General features: G+C 42.1%; 1 protein-coding gene across 1 annotated transcript in view; it reads left to right on the forward strand.

The window, feature by feature from the left end:
- The window catches only part of LOC114584578 (dynein beta chain, ciliary-like), a 253,572-nt gene that overhangs the window by 85,661 nt on the left and 143,683 nt on the right, over positions 1–24,228 (forward strand). Inside the window, exons 35-44 of the mRNA XM_028706567.2 lie at positions 3,201–3,346; positions 3,458–3,574; positions 4,489–4,627; positions 7,453–7,545; positions 8,412–8,606; positions 12,846–12,923; positions 14,535–14,667; positions 14,783–14,910; positions 19,838–19,986; positions 21,693–21,843. Coding sequence (XP_028562400.2) covers positions 3,201–3,346; positions 3,458–3,574; positions 4,489–4,627; positions 7,453–7,545; positions 8,412–8,606; positions 12,846–12,923; positions 14,535–14,667; positions 14,783–14,910; positions 19,838–19,986; positions 21,693–21,843 — 1,329 coding nt within the window. The remainder of the gene's footprint in view (positions 1–3,200; positions 3,347–3,457; positions 3,575–4,488; positions 4,628–7,452; positions 7,546–8,411; positions 8,607–12,845; positions 12,924–14,534; positions 14,668–14,782; positions 14,911–19,837; positions 19,987–21,692; positions 21,844–24,228) is intronic.

The raw sequence follows: 24,228 nt of genomic DNA on the forward strand, positions 1-24,228 counted from the left end.
CTCTAGTTACGAACTTAATTCATTCCGGAGGTCCGTTCTTAACCTGAAACTGTTCTTAACTAGAGGTGTGCTTTTGCTAATGGAGCCTCTTGCTGCTGCTGCTGCCACGCCACCAGCACATGATTTCCGTTCTCATCCTGGGGCAAAGTTCTCAACTCGAGGTAACTCTTCCAGATTAGCGGAGTTTGTAACCTGAAGCGTTTGTAACCTGAGGCATTTGTAACTCGAGGTACCACTGTAATTTCAACTGGTCTACTTTGAGTAGGACTATCATTGGACGCAACCCAGAGAGTGCTAAAAAGAAGAAAAAGCAAAAATTTAATTATGAATTCTTCAAGTCAAGGGCTACTGTTATGAACACCTCTAATTAAGGATTAAAAAGACACTCAGATCAAATGGTCACCCGTTTACATAGTGATATGATGGATGAGCACCTCTTGTGAATACAATTTGCTTGCAGGCATGGAAGGGACTGTCACTTGTATAGTTGACACAGGTGACATTTCAGATAACTGGCTAATTCTTGCATCATCATCATCATCATCATCATCATCATCATCATCATTATTATTATTATTATTTTACTGAGGTTAACTACATCAGAACATAAGCTTCAACTGCACACGTGTGCTGTCCTATCTTGTGTTCCAAAGGGCAGCACTGCATATAGGACATACAAGAAGTTCAGCCAGGGGGTTATGTGCCAGGGATTTTTTTAAGGTGTGCATGTGTGGCTGCCATAGATTGGGATCTGTCCAGTAGCCTGCCATCCCAGAACGAGGCATTAATAATAAAATACACACTATTCTAATATTACAACATTTGTGAGGTACGAATTTTAACTGCTAGTGCACCTTTCTAATAAATGAAACATGCTCTCTGCTATAGCTCTGTGAAATGATGCCATAATAACTTTTGCTGGAATAATATTAACCAGAATAATATTATTATAAGTATTCTGATAGCTCAAGTAGCATTCATTGAAATAGTGCTTCAAAAAAATTAAATTGATGCAGCATCATACATGTGCGAAATAAGTCAGTGAAGCAACCCAGCACATAGGACTGATGTGCAGATACATACATTAAAGTGATTTGAATGTGATGATAATAGAGATCATATGAGTATGAAAATTAAATAGGTAGGCCCCTGGTCTTGTTAATTGAATTCTGTTAATTAATTCCAAAAATTTACAAAGCATGAAAACATTTGCATCTAGCTTTGTTAATAGAGTGGTAAATAGTACTGGAGAATTGAGGGAAATCATTTTCCTTCCATGAGCCCTGAGAAACTGAGATGGGCAGCGGTACCTGTGCTTGGAGAGATTTTCTGGCCTGTAGATCAGCCCACAGATAACCAAGAGCCTAATAGATGTTACTGAAAATTGTCATCTTTGGAGTCCAGTCCTTATTGAAAACAGGGCTGGGAAACTTTTGGAGTAGTTTTGTGAATCCACCACCAATGGTAGCCTCCACTGAGCAGAGTTCTGGTCAGAAAACCTTCAGAAAGCAGAAGGGGCCAGCGGCAGGGAGAAGCAATTTCATCATATTGCTCCATCGCCCTTCAGCATCTGAAAATCTGCTGTGGTGGTTTGAGGGAGACACCCGGAAGCAGTGGAGGGTTGCCGGGTTAGTGCGTGACTGGTGATGGAAATCACTTCCTCCCTCCCTCCCTCCCTCCCTCCCTCCCTCCCTTTTGCAAGCTTGTCTTCTTCTTTGGCGATCACTCATAGCCGAGTAAGATTGTCTTCCATAAACATGGTTTTAACAGTGAGTCTGTAAGTGACTGTGGAGGCCAATTCTGGATCCACACTTCCTTCCACAGTGGGGACATAGGTTTCCAGGTGGGAGTTGATCATGGTGTGGATTTGCCAAGCGTGCCTTCCTCTTAGCACGTTTCTCCCTTGCTTCCTGAGTTTGAGTGTCTTCAAAGCCCATGACACCTTTGGTAAAGGCTGTTCTCCAATTGGTGTACTCGCAGGCCAGTGTTTCCCAATTGTTGGTGTTTATACTACATTTTAAAAATGTAAACCTCTTTAAATCTCTTTTGTTGACCACCAGCATCACACTTTCCATTTTTAAGTTTGGAATAGAGTAGTTGCTTTGGAAGATGATAATCAGGCATCCGCACAACATGACCAGTCCGACAAAGCTTGTATCCTTCCACTTGATCAAAAGCCTTCTGTAGGTAGAATTAGCCCTTCCATTCACAGATGCCTACGTCTGGATCCAAACCAACACGTTGGAATCTGCACTAGCTAGAGGCCTCACCCAAAGTAAGCTCACTGTTAGTGTGAAGAAGACAAGTCTTCCATTAAAGTTCATTCCAGCTCATCTTGGACTTTGAAGCAATCTATTTTCAAGTTGTTCATAAACTAAGCTGTTCTAAAATCAGTGTACCACTGTATTAGAAAAGCTGGCCCTGCAGATCAGTGGCTCAAGTGGACTTGCTTTTTTTATATATTAAAAAATCATATGATACAACACTGAATTAGGCTCCAAATTAACACTGAATTAAAACTCCAAATTCCTTAATTTAGAATTCATCTGCTGGTGAACTCATCTATTACTGGCAGTGGCATGAAAGTTGCTTCCAACAGAATCCAGAAACATCCATTTGTTTATAAGACACACCTCAGCACAAAGTTCCAGGGCAGCTTACAGTTAAAAACTTTTGGGTGCAGGAAGAATGTGGGAAGGGACCTATCCATCTGTATTGTTTTTCTTTACCAAATTCATTAATTCAAAGCTAATGTGACTGTAGTTATGTGGTGAGGAGCTATATGCAACACACAGTTCCTGCATCTGGGAATTTTCATTACAGAAAGGAAAGAAGGTGAAGAGAGATGGCTAATTTTTAATTTATTTATTTTTAGTCAGCATTGTTGATTAGATTGTGTATATCAAGTGATGGTGTTCCTTTTATATCATTCTTTTACAAGGCTACATCCTTAGGAAAATGTAAAATGCTGCCTTGGGATCTCCGGTGAAAGAATGAGCCTCTCCATTAGCCTTCTGTTTATTTGTTTGTGGAATTTATAGCTTGCCCTTCACGAAAGATTTTTAAAATAATGAACAAAGGCAGTTGTTTTTAAACTTGCTTCGGCATCAAAAACTCTCTTCAGTAATTTTGGCTTAGCTTTCAGCCACTGATTTTTATTTTTATTTTTTCCCTCCTGTCTGCCATCTCTTCATTATTAGTCAATTGGAAATATCTACAAAGGTTTGTGCCAAACTGGCGTGTGGGGGTGTTTTGATGAGTTCAACCGCATTTCTGTGGAGGTGCTGTCTGTCGTTGCTGTTCAGGTTAAAACTATTCAGGATGCCATCCGTCACAAGAAGAAAAGGTAGGCTGAGAATAAGACTCCCCCTTTCCCACTCCCCATATTTCATTATTTATTTCCCACCCATTATTAACATGTGAGGCTTGTAACAGTGTCACTCACACATTTCCGCAGATTCAATTTTTTAGGTGAGAGTATTGAATTGAAAGCAACCGTGGGGATCTTCATAACTCTTAATCCAGGTTATGCAGGAAGAACAGAACTTCCAGAAAACCTTAAAGCTCTTTTCCGGTAAGTATATAATGACCTAGGAATATGCATTGTGTTGGGTACAAAAAAGGAACCTCAGAACAAAGTTGGCTGCTAATACGCTTGTGTAACTATTGTGCAATAAAGTCTGTTCTTGGACAAGACATTCCACAACCTCTTTACACAACCTAGGCTCTGATGTTTTGGAATCTGGTCCAGTGGACAAACCAGCTTCTGGTTTAGTAGCCTCCTGGCCACTAGGATCAGGGTCATGAACCCAGTCGGGATCCTTAGCTGGTGACTCTACAGCCTCTGACTGGCTGTTCTGGTCAGGGCTAGACTATGGGGTCATGACAAAGCCCTTCTATCAGCACAGGATACTTGCTTTGTGCAGAAAAGGAATGCTGAATTCAGTTCATTAATTTTACATCTTTTATTCCTGATGTTTAAAATTTGTTTTTAAATGAATTACGAACGGGTGAATCAGTCTGTTTCTGGTCCATGTTTTACACGTGTTCTTCTATATGCTAAGAGGAAGGCACGTTTGGCAAACCCTCACCATGATCAACACCCACCCGGAAACCTATGTCCCCGCTGTGGAAGGACGTGTGGATCCAGTATTGGCCTCCACAGTCACTTACGGACTCACGGTTAGGACCGTGTTCATGGAAAACAATCTTATTCGGCTATGAGTGATTGCCAAAGAAGAAGATCGATTCAATTTTATTTCCATTTCAATCCATAAACTTTTATTTTAAAAAGCCATATAAAAATGCATGTTCAGTAGATGTAAGGAAAAGGTTTGTGTCAGCAGGAGACTGGCTGAGGTAGAGAAGCAAAAGGATGGATCCCCCCACTGGATCCCATCCTGGAAGATCTGAGGTTTGGATTGTGCAGTAATTTGTGAGCTGTGTTGTGAATTTTCACAGTTTAATGCATTATATTAATTTTCACAGACCCTGTGCAATGGTGATTCCGGACTTTGAACTTATTTGTGAAATAATGCTGGTGGCGGAAGGATTTGTGGATGCCCGATTGCTTTCTAGAAAGTTCATTTGCCTCTACAAACTTTGCCATGAACTTCTTTCAAAACAGGTAGCTGAAGTTCGGTCTGAATTTACTAGTAACTGAATACCTTTATATATAAAATAAATATCTTATGTATTTATTTAAACCATTTAGATCTATCTAAACCATTAAACTACAACACAGTTCAAAACAACAATGTCTTAAAAAGTAATACGTTAGGGTTGTATTCAGCTAAATTTTACTCAGAGTAGACACATGAAATTAATGGCCATAGCTAATTCAGGATGAGATGGTTGAACAGTGTTCTCGAAGCTACTAACATGAGTTTGACCAAACTGCAGGAGGCAGTGGAAGACAGGACTGCCTGGCGTGCTCTGGTCCATGGGGTCACAAAGAGTCGGACACGACTAAACAACAACAACAACAATTTAGGATTATTAATTTCAATGGGCCCACTCTGAGTAAAAGTCAGTTGAATACAACCCTCAAATTATACTAAAAATACATGGTAGACAAAGGCTTACATCCCACAAAGTTACATAGCTTCAACAAGGACTTCCACTGGTGAAATGGAACTTCAGCTGCTCCTTTCAGGCCCACCAACATTTGTTCTGGTTGTCCACCCAAACCTCTGGAGCAGATTTGGGGGTAAGGTGAGGGAGGGGAAATCCCACAGCAAAGATTGATGTCTATGTACAAACAGGACGGCTTTGCAGATGACACCTAACTGGGAGGGGTAGGTAATGCCACAGAATACAGAACTGGGATTCAAGATGACCTTAACTAGGCCAAAGCTAACAAAATTAATTTCAGTAAATGTAAGGTTTTGCACTTAGGCAGGAAGAAGCAGCTGCACAAATCTAAGATGGGGGACACCTGGCTTGCCAGTAGTGCATGTAAAAAGGAGCTAGGGGTCTTAATCAGAACTGTGAAATGGGAAATGCTAATTCTACAGTTCTTTAGGTAGCTGGAAAAGCAATGAATATAATTTATTAATTTAGATTATTAACAGTTACTATTGGCAATGTATTAAACGACAGACCAATAATTCTCACACATTTGTGAAAGTCAGTCTCAAGTAATTCAGCTTAGCATTACCTAAAATTTGAAGATGCTTTGCCCAGGAACTGGGGGCCACACCAAAATAAAATAAAATCAAAGTTATTATATTTTTTTACATTTATGTTGTACTTTTTCACCCTTGAAGGGAACCTCAAGGTTTCTTACACAATAAAACATTAAAGCATAATAGCAACCCTTGACTGTGCATTTAAGGATCATTCTTTTAAAATCAATTAAGAAAAACAACAGCTCTTAAAATACATTAGGTGGTTCCTAATTTAATTAAGTCCCTTAATTACACATTTCACACTTCTCAGTGTAACTAAAAATTAATTCATTTCTGTGAAAGATTGGCAGGATTTCACCGGCCCACTTCAGACTTAACATGCCTACATGGGCAGCTCCAAAAATGGGGCATCAGTAGGGCCAGGGAAAACATTCTCTCCAACATTTCAGGAGGGAAAATCAGGCTAATGGAAGAAAAGGGTTTGTAAGTATTTTTAAACCAGGGGATTGTAGTCCGATGCCAAAAATTTCTTCTACATCAGAATGTGATTATTTATAAATTACAGTTTCTGCCCACACACTTTGAGTAGTCTAATTTTTGACAAACCATTGAGAACTGCATCAGACATGCTTAATCATGCCTCTTTTATATTTTTACACTTTGCTCGTGCAACACGCCTCCATGGTGAATCTGTGGAAATGTTAAGCTAATAATAGCATCTGGGGAACGGGCAGGGTTTTCAATTTTACTTTTTTACACATTAGTTGTCTTAGCACTCTAAAATGATTATGTGGCAATGCATAAAAGATCATCGTAATCCTTAGTATAGTTGTACCAAGAACTTTGCTTTCATTATTTAATTAAGCAATAGGACACGATGCTCATTGGCTAATTATGCCTCTTACTGGATCATTCTAGGAAGCATAGGAGCCAACTCCTAGGGGGCTGAGGGGTCTTCACACACACCCATAAAATATTTGAGGGGCCTGCCCCACAAGTTGATGGGCATTGCCATTCAAATGATATGCATGCACCACATCATGTGATTGGTTATATGGGGCGGGGCTTACCTAGGCCACCCAATATTTTATTCAAGTTGGCACCCCTGCTAGGAAGCATGAAGACTAGGTCTGAGTGATACTAACTATTAAATTAGAGTGCATTTATAGAATGGTTGGCCTGTATATATATTCCCGTAAACTAAGCTTATGGTAGCGGTAGAAGTAAGGGTTATCTGTGAGCATGAGGAAGCCTTTATTCTAAGGCTGCTATCCTGCATACACTTGCCTGGGAGTAGATCCCACTGAATGGAATGGGACCTATTCCTGCGTAGACTTGTGCTGTGAAACATTCAAAGATGGTTTCATAGATGACTGGCACTGATTATTTTACTCAAATGAAGCATCTTGGGCCTACCTACAGTGTGCTACAAACTTACACTGATCTCATCTCACTTTAACAGTTGTGTCTTATAATTTCAGTTGTGTGAGGATGCTGAGAATTCTGCTTTAAAGACCCCTACCCCATCTCTCTGAACTATAATGAGTACCCGGGGAAGAGAAGATGAGCGTTTAAACACCCATTGAAGACAGCGCTGTGGACTGTGCCCTTAAATAGAATGCACTTAATTGACTTGTTTATGCCCTCTTAGAATCTTAAAAATTGTTCCCTGGTGAACCGTAGTTTACTGATCAAATCCCAGGATTCTTTGTGTGCGCGCGCACTTTGCATATGCTTTAAAGGTCTGGTGTATGAGGTCAAAGAAGCTATGCAAACTGCAGGAAAATGAGGCATTTACTGATGGTTTGTTTCTCTTCCGTAGGATCATTATGACTGGGGTCTTAGAGCTATAAAATCCGTTTTAGTTGTGGCTGGATCACTGAAACGAGAAGACCAAAGCAAACCTGAAGACCAGGTTACCCTTTCTCTTATTTTCATCTTGATTCACTTGATATGGAATAAGGAAGATTGATTCTCAAAGAACTGTTGATTTCATCAGTTACTGATTCATTTTAATCAAATTTAATATAATCTCATATTTTAGTATAATCTCATGGGGGGTGTCTCCCCCCCACCCCCCGCATTTTGCCCAGTGGCACCCGCCCTGTGGAACGCCCTACCATCCCTCTACCATCCCCACTCCTTTCAAATGCATTGCCATCCTCTTTCCCCCACTTCAGACCTTCCCTGACTTGCTGTGAGTTGCAGCTTTATACCTCTGAGAAAGGAACATTCTCTGCCATTGGCCACCTGAGTGAAGCTCATGAACTAATGATGGTTCATGCACCACACTTTGAGAACTCCTGGTCTACCATGTTGTCTAATGTAGACTCTAAGCTCCTGTAGGACAGAATATGTTTGCACCCTTCTCTTATGCTTTTGGGTGGCTTGGGCTGTTGCTTAACTGGTGTCTAAATGGATGAAATATACCTGTGTACATTAATGCAATGTTGTGGTTATTAAACAAGGCAGAGAATTTGGCAGACATCCCCACGATGTACCTAACCCATGTCACAAGAACGCCGGCTTTAGCACACCATTTTCTCAATCACAACACTAAATAATTGCTTCGTGATTGATGGTGGGGAGGGGGAAATGGTGTAGCATTGAATTTACAGGATCCAGTCTTATGTCACCGCAGGTAGCAGATTGAGTTTAACAAGCCATATGGGTTGTAATTGTTTAAGTATGATTAATTCATAATGTTTGTTAATTTTATGCCTTATATTATGGTTTGTTATTATTTCATTTAATTATAGTGTCATGTTGGTTTTTCTGAAGGTTTTGATGAGAGCCCTCAGGGATTTTAATCTTCCGAAGGTAGTCACTAATGATGCCCCTATATTCCTGGGCCTGATCAACGACTTGTTTCCATTGCTGGAAGTTCCACGGAAAAGGGATCTGAAGTTGGAACAGCTGGTGCGCCAGTCCATTGCAGAACTCCATTTGCAGCCCGAGGAAAACTTTATCCTGAAGGTGGAAATAATGGCTTTCTGCTTAGCTTGTTGAACATTTTAAATGGGGTGATTGAATGCTATAATGATCACTGTTGTTTGATGCCTGTAGGTTCCAACATCTGGCTGAGACTATTACGAGGTTCAGTAGTAAGCGAAAGCATTGGGCTTCCTGTTTCCTTGTTAGAAGCGGCCACAATGTTTTTAATGTCTCTATTTCAATATCAGGAAATAATTCTAGTTTGTGGGAATTAAACCACACTAATAATCCCACGGTGTGTAATGCTCTGCCCATCTTAGCACCCATGTCTAGCTTTCGATGCCCTGGATTTTATTAAAACTTAGCTTAAAGGGTTTTTTAAAATAAAAAACAAAAGACATTTTAGTATCTCTTTAGCCTCTGCTAGACATGAATCCCGATCATCAATACACACACAAGTTAACATTAGCTCTAAATCAGCTTTTGTCCTAAGTAAAGTTCAAGATGGAATGACTAAGGAGACTGGCTTTTCTACCCTTGGGAGGTGAGGAAGAACTGGTCAGGTTCCCGGGGTTACAGAGGAGGGAGGAACAAGTACACATTCATTACTCCTGCTCTCATCATTACCTGGCCTTTGAGCAAATGATACACTTGAGTCACCAGAGTGAGTGCCCTATTCCATCCCCTTATCACCGTGCTATAATTTGATTTTAAGGAAGCCTGTTTTACTTAAACCTCACTGAAGCAAAGCAAATGTTGTTCTCTTTGTCCTTTTTAATAGCTTAGAAATATCGATAGATGCCTACCGTGAGATTTTTGGGGGGTCACCCTTTCTTCTCTTTGCTTATATCAGATAATCGTTCATTATAAGTATTATAGACTGTAGTTACAACTTTCCACATATGGCTGCAGTCCTAACAGCACTTAAAGGTAAAGGGACCCCTGACAGTTAAGTCCAGTCGTGAGCAACTCTGGGGTTGCGGCGTTCATCTTGCTTTACAGGCCGAGGGAGCCGGCGTTTGTCCGCTTCCGCAGACAGTTTTTCCAGGTCGTGTGGCCAGCATGACTAAGCCGCTTCTGGCGAAGCCAGAGCAGCGCACAGAAACGCCGTTTACCTTCCCGCCGGAGCGGTACCTATTTATCTACTTGCACTGCGGGCTTTTTAACCGCTAGGTAAGCAGGAGCAGGGACTGAGCAACGGGAGCTCACTTACCTAGGAGTAAAAAGTAAAAAGGTAAAGGACCCCTGGATGCTTAAGTCCAGTCAAAGGTGACTATGAGGTTGTGGCGCTCATCTCGCTTTTCAGGCCGAGGGAGCTGCCGTTTGTCCACAGACAGCTTTCCGGGTCATGTGGCCAGCATGACTAAGCTGCTTCTGACACAACGAGACACCGTGACGGGTCCCAGTGCACACATCAACGACGTTTACCTTCCTGCTGTAGCAGTACCTATTTATCTACTTGCACTGGTGTGCTTTCGAACTGCTTGGTTGGCAGGAGCAGGGAGCTCACCCCGTCATGCAGATTCAAACCTCCAACTTTCCAGTCAGCAAGTCCAAGAGGTTCAGTGGTTTAGACCACAGCGCCACCCGCATCCTGCATACCTGGGAGCATGACCCTTGAATTCTGTAGGATGCGGTTTTGAATAGGCGTAGTTAGGATAGTGCTGCGTGCTACTGAGGAAGGTAGACTCCGGTGTGGTTAATGACATATCTATGTGCACTCTTAACTGCTTTTCAGTTTAAAATAAATCTTATTTCATTATTTGTTTGTTTGTTTGTTTGTTTAAAAGATCTCAGGGCAGTAAAGGTAAAGGTAAAGGGACCCCCGACCATTAGGTCCAGTCGTGGCTGACTCTGGGGTTGTGGCGCTCATCTCGCTTTATTGGCCGAGGGAGCTGGCATACAGCTTCCGGGTCATGTGGCCAGCATGACTAAGCCACTTCTGGCGAACCAGATCAGTGCATGGAAAAGCCGTTTACCTTCCCGCCAGAGCGGTACCTATTTATCTACTTGCACTTTGACATGCTTTCGAACTGGTAGGTTGGCAGGAGCAGGGACCGAGCAATGGGAGCTCACCCTATCGCAGGGATTCGAACTGCTGACCTTCTGATTGGCAAGTCCTAGGCTCTGTGGTTTAACCCACAGCGCCACCCGCGTCCCTCTCAGGGCAGTACACAGAATTAAATACAGGATAAAAACAAGCAAATAAGTAAAATGAAACTGCAACACATTAAGCCCCCCCCAGACCCATTTCCCAAATTGGTGGCATTATTGTCCTTTAGATGGCCACACTGAGGACCTCTATGGTGGCCCTCTCCCCCGCCCCCCGCCCCCCGCACTGCTGGTGGATGGGCCCTGCCTCTGTATTCTAACACCCTCCAGCAGCACAAATCAGAGGGTTAGCGTTGCTCCCTAAGACACCAGAACAAACTCAGCCTACATAAAAGTGTTCTGGACACCGAATTGAAATAAAACAAAATATCTGGGTAAATTGGAGGCATCGTGGTCTGGCATTTAAAAGCTATTCCACCTCCAGATTAATCTCCTGGGGGAGAGGGCATTCCATAAGCATGACACCACCACTTAGTATCTGCAGCCCAGATGCAGTAACAGCAAAATTAGCAATAAATCACGACTCTTTATGACTCCCAATCTCCCTAAAATAGATTTTCAGAGTTTAGCCTTTTAGTCCCTTGTGTCTTCTGCAGGTGCTTGGTGGGAGGAAAGCATGAGCAACTGACCTCTGAAGAGCTGTGTTTAAATTTAGTTTTGTTTTACTGTAATAGGGAATGAAAAATAACAGTTGGTTAGAGCATGGTGCTGATCACCCCAAGGTTGCAGGTTTGATCCCTGTAAGGGACAGCTGCATATTCCTGCATTGTAGGGGGGTTGGACTAGATGATCCTCAGGGTCCCTTCCAACTCTGTGATTCTATGATATTAATGACATTCCTTTCCTTCTAACAATCTTTTATTTATTACGCTGCAAGTTAACTCAAACAACCAAACGACCTTCAATACTCTCAGTGAGGCTGCAGCCCTGAATCCATTTACTCCACAGAACTCAGTAGGACTTATATTTTGAGTAGACATGTGGGTGATGCTGTGGGTTAAACCACAGAGCCTAGGACTTGCCAATCAGAAGGTTGGCGGTTCGAATCCCCGCGACGGGGTGAGCTCCCGTTGCTCGGTCCCTGCTCCTGCCAACCTAGCAGTTTGAAATCATGTCAAAGTGCAAGTAGATAAATAGGTACTGCTCCGGCGGGAAGGTAAACGGCGTTTCTGTGTGCTGCTCTGGTTCACCAGAAGCGGGTTGGTCATGCTGGCCACATGACCCGGAAGCTGTACGCTGGCTCCCTCGGCCAATAAAGCGAGATGAGCGCCGCAACCCCAGGGTCAGTCACGACTGGACCTAATGGTCAGGGGTCCCTTTACCTTTACCTTTACCTTTACCTTTACCTTTACGTGCCGAGAAAATATAGTGAAACCTATGTTGCACATTTAATTTTTATGTTGTGAACCGCCCTGTGATCTTTGGTGGTATAGAAATTTAATTAATAATTATAATAATCATTTAACTAATATGTCAGATGGTTTGGGCTTGTAGATCAAAGTTGGGCTGGCTTGGTGAGGAACCTGTGGCTCTCCAGATGTTTTTGGACTACAACTCCCATCATCCCTAGCTAGCAGGACCAGTGGTCAGGGATGATGGGAACTGTAGTCCAAAAACTGCTGGAGACCCAAGTTTGTAGAAGACCCTGATGTAGAAGGTCACAGGTTAACCACCCAACATAACCCCTTATACCACTTGTGTCTAATCTCAATGTAATATTTCTCAACAGAGCATAATCCATATGTCTTCCCTGCTGCAGAAGTATCAAGACCTAATGGAATAGTCCTATTGTTCACTGTTCATCTAAAACCAGAGACAATGTAGTTCTGGACAATGTAGTGTTGATGCTGCTATTGACTCCGTTCTTTCAGCCCTTAGTAGTAAAATCACACAGAGCATGTCCAACACACCCAGTGAAAATCTGACTCGTGTCTTTGTGAATACGTTCCACAACTGCGGCAGAACAGAGTAAAAGAGGGGCAATTTTTTTAAGGAATGAGAGAATAAAATAGGACCGGTGTTTATTGAAATGGGAAAGAAAAGTGTTCTCCGATTCGTCTCCTTCATTCTTACAGTTTTCTTAATACATAGCTATGCCTGTAAAATATGTTCGCCATTATATCAATTCCAAACCCCACCCCACCCTAATTTTCTTGAACGGCTTTTTAGGTTATGCAGTTAGATGAACTACTGGCTGTCAGACATTCGGTCTTTGTGGTTGGAAATGCTGGAACAGGGAAAAGCCAGGTAAAATGAAGAATACACCCATTTCTCCAGCAAACAAATAGCAATAAAGAGAGCATGAATCGGTAATGCAGGTTACAAGATGTTTGCCACTTTGACGAAACTTCTGTGTTCAATAATAATAATAATAATAATAATAATAAATTTTATTTATATCCCGCCCTCCCCAGCCGAAGCCGGGCTCAGGGCGGCTAACAACACTAAAACATCTGAAGAAGTGTGCATGCACACGAAAGCTCATACCAAGAACTAACTTAGTTGGTCTTTAAGGTGCTACTGGAAGGAATTTTTTTTGTGTTAACACTAAAACAGTACAACATTATAAATACATTCTAAAAATTAATTAAAATACAAATTGATGGCAACCATAGACTAAAGCTTTGTAGAGATTGCCAAAGGAGGGAGTCAGGCTGCGCCCTGACCAAAGGCCTGGTGGAACAGCTCTGTCTTACAGGCCCTGCGAAAAGATGTCAAGTCCTGCAGGGCCCTTGTCTCTTGCGACAGGGCGTTCCACCAGGTTGGAGCCGCAGCCGAAAAAGCTCTGGCTCTAGTTGAGGCCAGCCTAACCTCTCTGTGGCCTGGGACCTTCAAGATGTTTTTATTTGAAGACCATAAGTTCCTCTGTGGGGCATACCAGGAGAGGCGGTCCCGTAGGTACGAGGGTCCTAGGCCGTATAGGGCTTTGAAGGTTAAAACCAGCACCTTAAACCTGATCCTGTACTCCACCGGGAGCCAGTGCAGCTGGTATAGCACCGGATGAATGTGATCTCGCAGCGAAGACCCCATAAGGAGTCTCGCTGCGGCATTCTGCACCCGCTGGAGTTTCTGGGTCAGTCTCAAGGGCAGCCACAGCTTCCAAGCATCTGATCAGTGTGTCTGGGGCCGAGTCAGGATGGCCATCCATCAACAGATACTCTCAGTGAAGTTGATAGTCTGGTGTCGGTGGGGCATGTCAACTTCATCAGTTTTCGTTCCCCCCAAATCCAGTTACATATTTATATCCTGGATGTACCTTGGGTTACAGACACTTCAGGTTACAGATGCTTCAGGTTACAGACTCCACTAACCCAGAAATAGTGCTTCAGGTTAAGAACTTTGCTTCAGGATGAGAACAGAAATTGTGCTCCGGCAGCGCAGCAGCAGCAGGAGGCTCCATTAGCTAAAGTGGTGCTTCAGGTTAAGAACAGTTTCAGGTTAAGTACGGACCTCCGGAACGAATTAAGTACTTAACCCGAGGTACCACTGTATATATGCATTTCCTCACATATGTAGGAGCAGAGCACATAAAACTGAAGTCCTATGTCAGGGTTGAGGAAAGCTGAAGAACTATCACTAGTGGTGCAAGGAATGAAACCTATGGATAAGTATACTGAGGACATGCACACTTAAGGAAGTGGGCCTAAGATGTAAAGTGTGAAGGTGTGAAACACATATATTGCACAAATATAACTAGCGGGGGGGGGGGGGTAATGACTGACTGCAGTTACCTGTTAGATATATATTCAGGTTAACTTCTCTGTTGCACATGGAACAGGAAATAATTCTGAAGGATGCCTTTTAACTGATGCTACCCCTTGATTGTGAAACTGGCGTGATAAAATGTTCTTACTTTAGATATTAAAGACACTACACGCGACTTACTCAAATATGAAGCTGAGGCCAGCATGGAATGATATCAACCCCAAAGCTGTCACAACGGATGAACTTTTTGGCTTTCTTCACCCTTCAACAAGGGAGTGGAAAGATGGTATTTCCAATCATTATACGCTTAATAAAATTGGACATCTAATCATATACAAACACATACAGGTTTGTTGTTGTTGTTGGTTAAAAAAACAATTTTTGTTTTCATCATTTTGAAGGCTTGTTTTCTTCCATGATGAGAGAACTGTCTAGCATCACGCATGATGGCCCCAAATGGATTGTGCTGGATGGGGACATTGATCCTATGTGGATTGAGTCACTCAACACCGTCATGGATGACAATAAGGTGTGTCACATTCTTTAACATGGCTGTGATGAGGAAGTGAGATACTCTTCTGGTCCATTTGCTAAATATGTACAGAGTTTTCTGCAGTGCCAGATTTTTGTATAAGCTAAACAAGCTATAGCTTAGGGCCCCACTCTCTTGGAGGCCCCAACAACATTTAAAGGAAAAAAACACCTGGATGTACATTTCCAAAATAAAAGATAAAAACCAAATAAAATAAAACCGACATACAGCAACAGTGTTTTTTGTGTGTAGGCTCCTATGTTGTCAGTAATAGGCCCCGCCTGTATTTCGCTATTAATATACTTCTTCTTAATTGTATTTCAGTTCAACAATCACTTTGATAAAATAAATATTTTGTTATGTGCAAATGGCTTTAGATACCTTGTTGTTGATGTTTAGTCGTTTAATCATGTCCGACTCTTTGTGACCCCATGGACTAGAGCATGCCAGGCACTCCTGTCTTCCACTGCCTCCCGCAGTTTGGTCAAACTCATGCTGGTAGCTTCGAGAACAGTATCCAACCATCTCGTCCTCTGTCATCCCCTTCTCCTTGTGCCTTCCATCTTTCCCAACATCAGGGTCTTTTCCAGGGAGTCTTCTCTTCTCATGAGGTGGCCAAAGTATCGGAGCCTCAGCTTCACGATCTGTCCTTCCAGTGAGCACTCAGGGCTGATTTTCTTCAGAATGGATAGGTTTGATCTTCTTGCAGTCCATGGGACTCTCAAGAGTCTTCTCCAGCACCATAATTCAAAAGCACCAATTCTTTGACAACCAGCCTTCTTTATGGTCCAGCTCTCACTTCCATACATCACTACTGGGAAAACCATAGCTTTAACTATACGGACCTTTATTGGCAAGGTGATGTCTCTGCTTTTTAAGATGCTGTCTAGGTTTGTCATTGCTTTTCTCCCAAGAAGCAGGCGTCTTTTAATTTCATGACTGCTGTCACCATCTGCAGTGATCATGGAGCCCAAGAAAGTAAAATCTCTCACTGGCTCCATTTCTTCCCCTTCTGTTTGCCAGGAGGTGATGGGGCCAGTGGCCATGATCTTAGTTTTTTTGATGTTAAGCTTCAGACCATACTTTGCGCTCTCCTCTTTCACCCTCATTAAAAGGATACCTATTAGGTCCATAAATTACCATATAGCATATATTCAACACAAAAAACAGCGACAAATTGTTGTTGACAAAGGACAGCTGGACATAGAAAGGGCCCCATTACCTTCAGTAGCTTAGGGCCTCATCAAACCTAAATCCGGCCCTGGTTTTCCGTACACATCATACAGACGAAGACTTGCTCTTAATAATAGCTTTGAACACTGTTGGGAAAGGCATGTTAGCCTGAACATGGTTATCAATTGTTCTGGTAGCATCCATCTTAGATTCCTGTAAAGCAGGAGTGGGGAACCTCAGGCTCGGTTGGATGGGGGGTGCGACACAAATACAGTCCTCCAAACATTTTTATCTGGCCTTTGAAATCCTTCACTGGCCTTATTCTACCCACCTCAAGTGTTTTTGCCTGGCTAGAATATGTCCTTGAACTCTCATGATGCTTCTTCCTTGTCTGGGTGGAGGATAAAGAGTGCAAAGCATCAGACATGAGGCTATCTTAGAAGACCATTGAAGGACTGCTTTTGCCTGTGTGCCCCTGGAGATAATCTTTTGAGGGCCTGCTTTGAGTGCCTCTCACCCCAAGCCCCTGAAGATAGGTTGTAAGGTAAAGGTAAAGGGACCCCTGACCATTAGGTCCAGTCGTGACCGACTCGGGGGTTGCGGTGCTCATCTCGCTTTATTGGCCGCGGGAGCCGGCGTACAGCTTCCGGTTCATGTGGCCAGCATGACTAAGCTGCTTCTGGCAAACCAGAGCAGCGCATGGAAACGCCGTTTACCTTCCTGCTGGAGCGGTACCTATTTATCTACTTGCTCTTTGTGCTTTCGAACTGCTAGGTTGGCAGGAGCAGGGACCGAACAACAGGAGCTCACCCCGTCGCGGGGATTTGAACCGCCGACCTTCTGATCGGCAAGTCTGTGGTTTAACCCACAGCGCCACCCACGTCCCTGAAGATAGGTTGTACAGTAGTGTTAAAGGATAAAGGGCCTGGTTTTGCTATGGAGCCCCATTTATGGGACACCCTCACAGGAAACATTCGCCTGATTTAGGCGTCAAATCTGTGTTATTTTCCCAGTCCTAGCTGGCCATGTCGCTGTTCTCCTGTCAATACCTCTCTTAATCTAGAGTTTATAGTTTGGGGGGTTTTTTGCATCTGTAGGTGAGAATTGTTAATTTTATTATATTTACAAGCCACTTCAGACACTGCAAGTGGAAAGATAGACTGTAATCCTGATATGTTGCATCCCTGATCATGCACACTTACTATCTCTACTCAACAAGGTTTTGCTAGTTTTTGAATTGACATAAGACCTGCAAAGACTGTTTCTTAAAGGAGACAAAAGTGTGAAGAATAAGCACACTATGGGCAATGATGCCTCTATTGTATCAAAACTCGGTGGAGAAAAACCTAAAATCTGTTTCTGGCCTTATTATACCAACACTTACAACCGTTTCCTATAGACGACATTGACCAAGGTTCCTGCTTATAGTAGACAGTGCTAATAGAGAAATAATTTTTTCATTGATAGACCCAGTACGGATGTGCTGTGATATAATTCGAGGTTTAAAGATACCAATAGCATCCAAAATCGAATTATGTATTTGGGAATGAAGAGTAGATCTAAACCCACATGACCTAGACTTACCCCCAACACCCATTTAGTATAAAAGAGAGAGAGAGAGAGAATGTCTCCTTAACTAAAATGAAAGTTCATGGTTCAACCTTGGAAGTGGGAGGAGCAGAAAGCTGAATCATTTTGTATTTTTTTTTAGTATGTATTAATCTCCATTGATTAAAATGTCACCTTTATTCACCGTGGCGTCCTGGCCTTTCTTTATGATGGATACAACAGCAGGAGAGCAAACTGTTGGAATTGAGATACTTTGTGCAAATTGAAAAGAGATTTTTTTTTTTTTTTGCCCTAATTTCACACAATGCTGGAAACCTCCTTTAAATCACATTTTCCTAACCAGCTCCTAGAATAGCTCTTGTTGTTAGATTCTAAGGACTCTATTGTAGCTTTTAAGCTAAAGTACTCAGTAGGGGATGTGTAGTGTTGCACCGCCCCTTAGGAACACCAGAAGAATAGCACCTGATGGCAAGTACAATCATAGAAGATAAAAATGGATCACACTGAAACAGGTTATCCAGGCCCACTGTGGGCCATTGCTCTATTGTAGCACACGGGATCTACAACATATCTTCTATGGCCTATTTCTCCAGTTTGCCATAAAACATTCCTCATTCTCACAGCCAAAATCCTGCCAGTTCTCGCGATTTTATCGTTACTCTTGAAATACTTGATTTTTTTCCTGATAAGTTTGTGTTTGGAATCATGTGTTTGGATGTCTTTCCTTGCGAAGGATTGGAAAAAAACAGTTTGATTTCTCTCTTCGATTATAGTTAAAAGATGTAGTAGATGAAACTTGATTTCTCTTTAGCTCAATTCCGATATATTGCCAAGGCATGATATTGGTGTTACAGTAAGACAAAAAAACCAAAACCCTTCCCCGTGCATTCTCTCCTTCCCTTCCTTCCTCCCCTGATACTTCCTATTTCACAGCATATTTTGCTACTTTTTTTTCTTCTAAAGGAGGCAAATTATGTTTTGCATAAACCAGTTTTCCTTTAATACGGAATTGGAAATCACAAGCAAACATGGCATCCAGTTATGCTTTGCAGATAAATCATGGTTTCCCCATTGCAGACACGGGAAACTGTGGTTTCCCTTGTAAAAGGAAGGGTAGGATGATAACAGAGCACATGTGGAGAGATGAGAGAACAGAAGCCTCATGCGCATTCAAGCAATACCACACTGTGGTTTAGCATTATATCTGAACATCTATCTCTTAGAGCCTTTCTGCTATCAGCTGGCAACAACACCTTTTAATTTATTTCGTTTCCAACCACTTTAGCCTTAAAATAATTGTGTGAAATTCAAAAGCTCAGTTTACTTTTGCATTTACAGCAGTACATTGATTTAGTGAAATATACCATTTTCATCTTTACTTTATTTAATATTTACTTTACTTTACTTAATTCAAGGGACCAAAGAACAGCATCTTGGAAAGATAAATAGCCATTTTTTTCTCTTATTGCCTGAACTTACGCTTAATGTGCATTGAAACCACACCATTGCTGGCTTATTCAATTCTAAGAGATTTAATTCATAGTTTCTTCTCTTCATAAATTGTAGGTTTCATTTCATGATGATTTACTATTGTTATCCCTTTTGTTTTGCTGTTTTTCAACCCATCCCTAACATAAATTTCTTTCCATGAATCAATATATTATATTGATTTTATTCCCATTGACAATAAAGAATCCTTTTGTGTAAGGCCAGCAAAACAAAATTGCAGAGAAGAGTTACCTTTTTGTCCATTGTGATTATTGCTGGGTAAGTGGGTAGGGAATCAGTTGGCTTTTCAATGAAATGACGATTAACATGGCTTTATAAAAACATCGAAGAAATTAAAGACAGTCCAATGGGAAGGTCGCCTTCACATGTTTAATTGAAGCAGCACAGTATCACTTTCATTAATTTCAGTGTGTCGTATGCAAGAGATCTTCTCATTGGATAGTGTTTGAGTTCATTCTTCTGTTGTTTTCCTGAATGTCACAGCAGAATATCCATAAAGATATAAGGGATTTTATTTAAACTAACAAATAACACTCATTGGAAAATAAAATCATATTCCTGTGTATTAGCTATAGCTGAACATGTGCTCTGTGTTTCTTACTTTTTTAAAAAAAAAACACACAGAACCTTAATTACTTAATTTGAAATGAATTTGTAATGATTCTGTGCTTAGGTTCTGACTTTAGCCAGTAACGAACGAATTTCATTAACACCTTCCATGCGGCTGGTGTTTGAAATAAGCCACCTTCGGGCAGCAACTCCAGCCACTGTGTCGAGAGCTGGCATCCTCTATGTGAATACGCAGGACCTAGGCTGGAGTCCGTGAGTAACTCCCTTGCTTTTTGTACTTTTAATGTGCCCTTTGCAATATTACCCATTTTGTGCTCTTTCATTAGCCAACTTGAAGAAAGGCAGGATACACATTTAACAAGCAAGCACATAAGGAATGGCAGTTCAGTGCACCTTCAGCCAGCAACTCTGGGGACAGTAAGAATATATGAAGATCCCTGCTGGATCGGACAACAGACCTATGCTGTCCAAAATTCCTATGACCATGCTTGTTCCTATGGTAGTGATGATCTCATTTGCTGCTGCACTATACTGTATTCTTAACTCAGCAAACAGCTTGCTGAATGCTCTGTTCATGTAGCTGCCATCTGCTCAGCTGTATACTCTATGGTATTGAGTGGACAGCTGTTTCCTCAGAGATTAAGCTGATCAGTGCTGTACAAGGGAACTTGTCATTGGAGCCACAATGCACTGGTGTTGCTACTAGAGCTGTAGTATAGCCCATGTGAGCCATGGGGACATCCTCCAATATGGGAAAGGGAATATTTCAGTGGTAGAGCACCTGCGTTGAAGGCAAAAGGTCCCAGGTTCAGTCCCTAGCCCAGTGTTCCGCAAACTTGTGTCTCCAGCTCTTTTTGGACTACAGTTCCCATCGTTCTTGACCACTGGTCCTGCTAGCCAGAGATGATGGGAGTTGTGGTCCAAAAACAGCTGGAAACCCAAGTTTGGGAAACACTGCCCTAGCGTATCTTGTCAGGACTGGGGAAGAATTCTATCTGAAAATCTGGAGGACTGGTGCCAGACCTTTAGTGTGAAGAAGGCAACTTTCTAGGGAGACACAGGGTATGAGAACATAGGGGAAATGTCCAGAACTGGGGTTGCTGACTCAGTGCCTGCAGGTGGAAATGTGCCCACTGATCCACAAAGTTCGATGACCCGCACTGAGAGGAAATGTGTCTGGGGTAGTCAAGGGGTAACCCCAGATCCTATAGGTAAACAGTGGGGAAGAGGGATGCAATAATAATGCCAGGTGTTGGGAGAATTGGAGAAAGCTCAGACAGAAAAGCTTTATTGGTGTGGAGGTGACGGCATGCGAGTGGCAATTTTTCTTCTTCTCTAAATTACATTTGTTATTTCCCTCAACATCTATGGAAATGTCATATGCTTCTAAAACAGCATTTCTCAGTCTCATTCCTTTCAGACACCATGGCCAATGGCCAAGGATGAGGGGCACTGCAGTTCAAAACATAAAGATGACCGGTTGAGGGAGAGTGTGTCTTAGGGGTAAAAAATAAAAGGCATTTAAAGTCCTAAATTTTAACTGACGGCAAACACATCCCTGGAACAGAATCGTGCAGCTTTCTCTAATCAGGAGCCCTCCAAATGGTTTGGACTTTGACTCTCATCACCTCTGGTCACTGGTCATAATGGTTGGAGCTGCTGGGAGTCCAAAATATGTGGAGGGCACTGGTTTGGGAAGGCAAAAGAAGCAGTAACTTAGTCACAGTTGTACTACAAGGCCAGATTGGTTGGAAATGGATCACCAACAACAAGGTAATTCGGAGAGGCATTTCAGCAAGTAAAATAAGGCTGAACCAAGCTAAGGACATACAGTAAAAGCACTAGGCAGCTCCGCAAACAATCCTCTACTCTTCTCATAAACCCGCTTTCAAACATAGTAAACAAAAGCAATTGATTAAGGGGAGGAGAAGCACCCTAAAATAAGTTTGTTTTCACAGATATGTGACTAGCTGGATTGAAACTCGCAAAGCACAGACGGAAAGGGCAAATCTAACCATCCTTTTTGACAAATATGTTCCTTACTGCTTGGAGCAAGTCCGCTGCAACTTAAAAACCATCACCCCCGTTCCAGAGAACAGCATGGTTCAGGTAACAACAACTGCAGCAGGATCTTCAGACTGCCACTCTTCCTGAGATGTGATTGTGAGAGTGTTCAAGTATGCAGACCTAGTGTGAAGGAACTTCATTATAATCACAGCGTGGTTTAACATTTTGTGTTTTGTGATTCAAGTGACAAAGCAGACACAGATTGTGTAACTGTTTCCTCCTGAATAAGGGCTGATGCCATCCTCTACACTACAGTAATCTCATCTGAAGTCAAAAAGACTACACTTAAGACTCTTATAGAGTCAAGTTATTGTTCATATAAGTAGTATATATAAAAAAGAAATATGGGAACGCTATGGAGGTGAGGTCGGTGTTCCTTCATTTTCTAAAACAGACTCCATAATTACAATGAAGTTATTTGGTTGTTGATAAAATTGAGCTCAACAATTTAGGAGTGTTAACTGCTATACAGAATTCTGTACAGTCCGTTGCTTGATCTGAAGTTACTTTAGCAAGCAACTGAAATTCCAACAGACAATATATGGGACAAGCCCTTACTTTCCTTAAGTTATGTTATTTTTAAAATGCCATATGCATTTCTGAATGAATGCAGAAGTTATGCACTTGAATAATCCTTTATATATGAAGCTTTTGAGTGTGTGTTTTTAAAAAAAAGCTTTCTGGATCACATTATTTTTCTATGAGGAAAAAACAAAAGCCAGAAATGAAAACAGTTTTTTTGTGCCTAACATACAAGGCAGAAAAACTCAAACTAGAGAACTTAGATGTGGGTCTTTTGAACAGCAGTTACATTGCATTTGGGTATTATTTTTTGAGTCATCTGCACACATCTGCACTCCAAAGTGGTAAAGGGTGTGTGGTTGGGGTCCCCACCCCATGACTTTTAAAAACATATTTATTTAATAAAGTTTGCTTGCATAGATTCTGCACCAGAAGGAGGACTACTACAGCAGTGCTCATTGCAGAAACCTCTCTCTCTCTCTCTCTCTCTCTCTCTCTCTCTCTCTCTCTCTCTCTCTCTCTCTCTGTGTGTGTGTGTGTGTGTACATCTGTCTCTGCGCACATGCAAAGGTGGAACAGGGCAAGATTCTGGCAATCCTGGGAGTAGGGGGAAGAAAAGGAGTGAATTTTGTGCTCATCTGTAGGAGCTGAACTGGGAAGCAAATAGGACTATGTGACACCATTCTCCCAGTGCAGTTCATGTTTCCCTGTTGTACTGGATTTGAGCCAATATCTGCAGCTGTCACAAAGCTCAGTAACTCTATATGTTCCCAACCTATATATTGCAGAGAACACTCTTCCACCTTGTAAGCCCAGTCCCATAATTTGAACACGGTCTGATAGAGACTTCCCTCTGCTCTTTCAGCCTAGGTATGTGTGCTTAAGAGGGTAATATCAGTTACCAATATTTTGGGTTGCCATATTTCAAAAAGTAAAAAACAGGACATCCTGAAAGTTGCTGAACTTTCTTTTAGGAAAACACCAAGATTGTTGAGCTTTGTTTAGGAAACCCCCAAAGTTGTTGAGATTTTTTTAGACAAACCCCAAAGTTGTTGAGCTTTTTCTTGCAAGAATGCCAAAAAAAAATGTGATTTTTTTGTTTGACTTGCCTAAGAGCCACCTTTTGGGAATCCCCCCCGGATGTCAATTCTGCCTTTGAAATCCCGGTAATGTCTGGGACATATGCCAGCCCTACCAATATTACGCTTTCTGAAAACAGGCTTTGCATGCAGAACACATTCCTGTAGACCAGGGGCGGCTTACCTTTGATCCTCCAGGAGTTGCTGGTCTACAATTCCCATCAAACCTACCCAACATGGCCATTGGTCAGAGATGATGGGAGTTGTAGTTCAACATCTAAAGGACCATATCTTAGTGTGAACCTCTCTGCCTCTACCACTGCCATGTGACACCCTCCAGGAATAGTATATGACAAATTCCTTCTTCTTGCATCAGTTACCACTTTTCAGTGGCTGAATACAGTTTCCAGTCCTTCACCCCAGCTCTCAAACAGCTCTTCCTTCTGCAGTGTTTGATTCAATTGCCCATGGGCCAGAGAAGAAGTGGGGACTGCACATAGATCCACACTGGGGATTAATCTTCCCCCTCCCTCTTCAGTTTAACAATTTGTGTATGTTGCTTAGGTGTGCCTAACATATCACAGGAGCAGCTAGCCAGCAGGCTTTCCTGCCTATAATAAAGGGAACTCGTCCTCGGCTCATTGCTTTGGTCTCCTGTGTGTGACTTTTCTTCTTCTATGCCAAATCTGATACCAGTCCTACTCAGAGTAGACCCACTGAAATTAATGGGTGTGGTCTATTAATTTCAATGAGCCTACCCTGAGGAGAACCTAGTCAGATGCCATCCTCTGTAATTATAAATACATCACAATGGTTATGTGAAATT

This window comes from Podarcis muralis, chromosome 1, assembly GCF_964188315.1.
Source record: "Podarcis muralis chromosome 1, rPodMur119.hap1.1, whole genome shotgun sequence".
NCBI lineage: Eukaryota > Metazoa > Chordata > Lepidosauria > Squamata > Lacertidae > Podarcis > Podarcis muralis.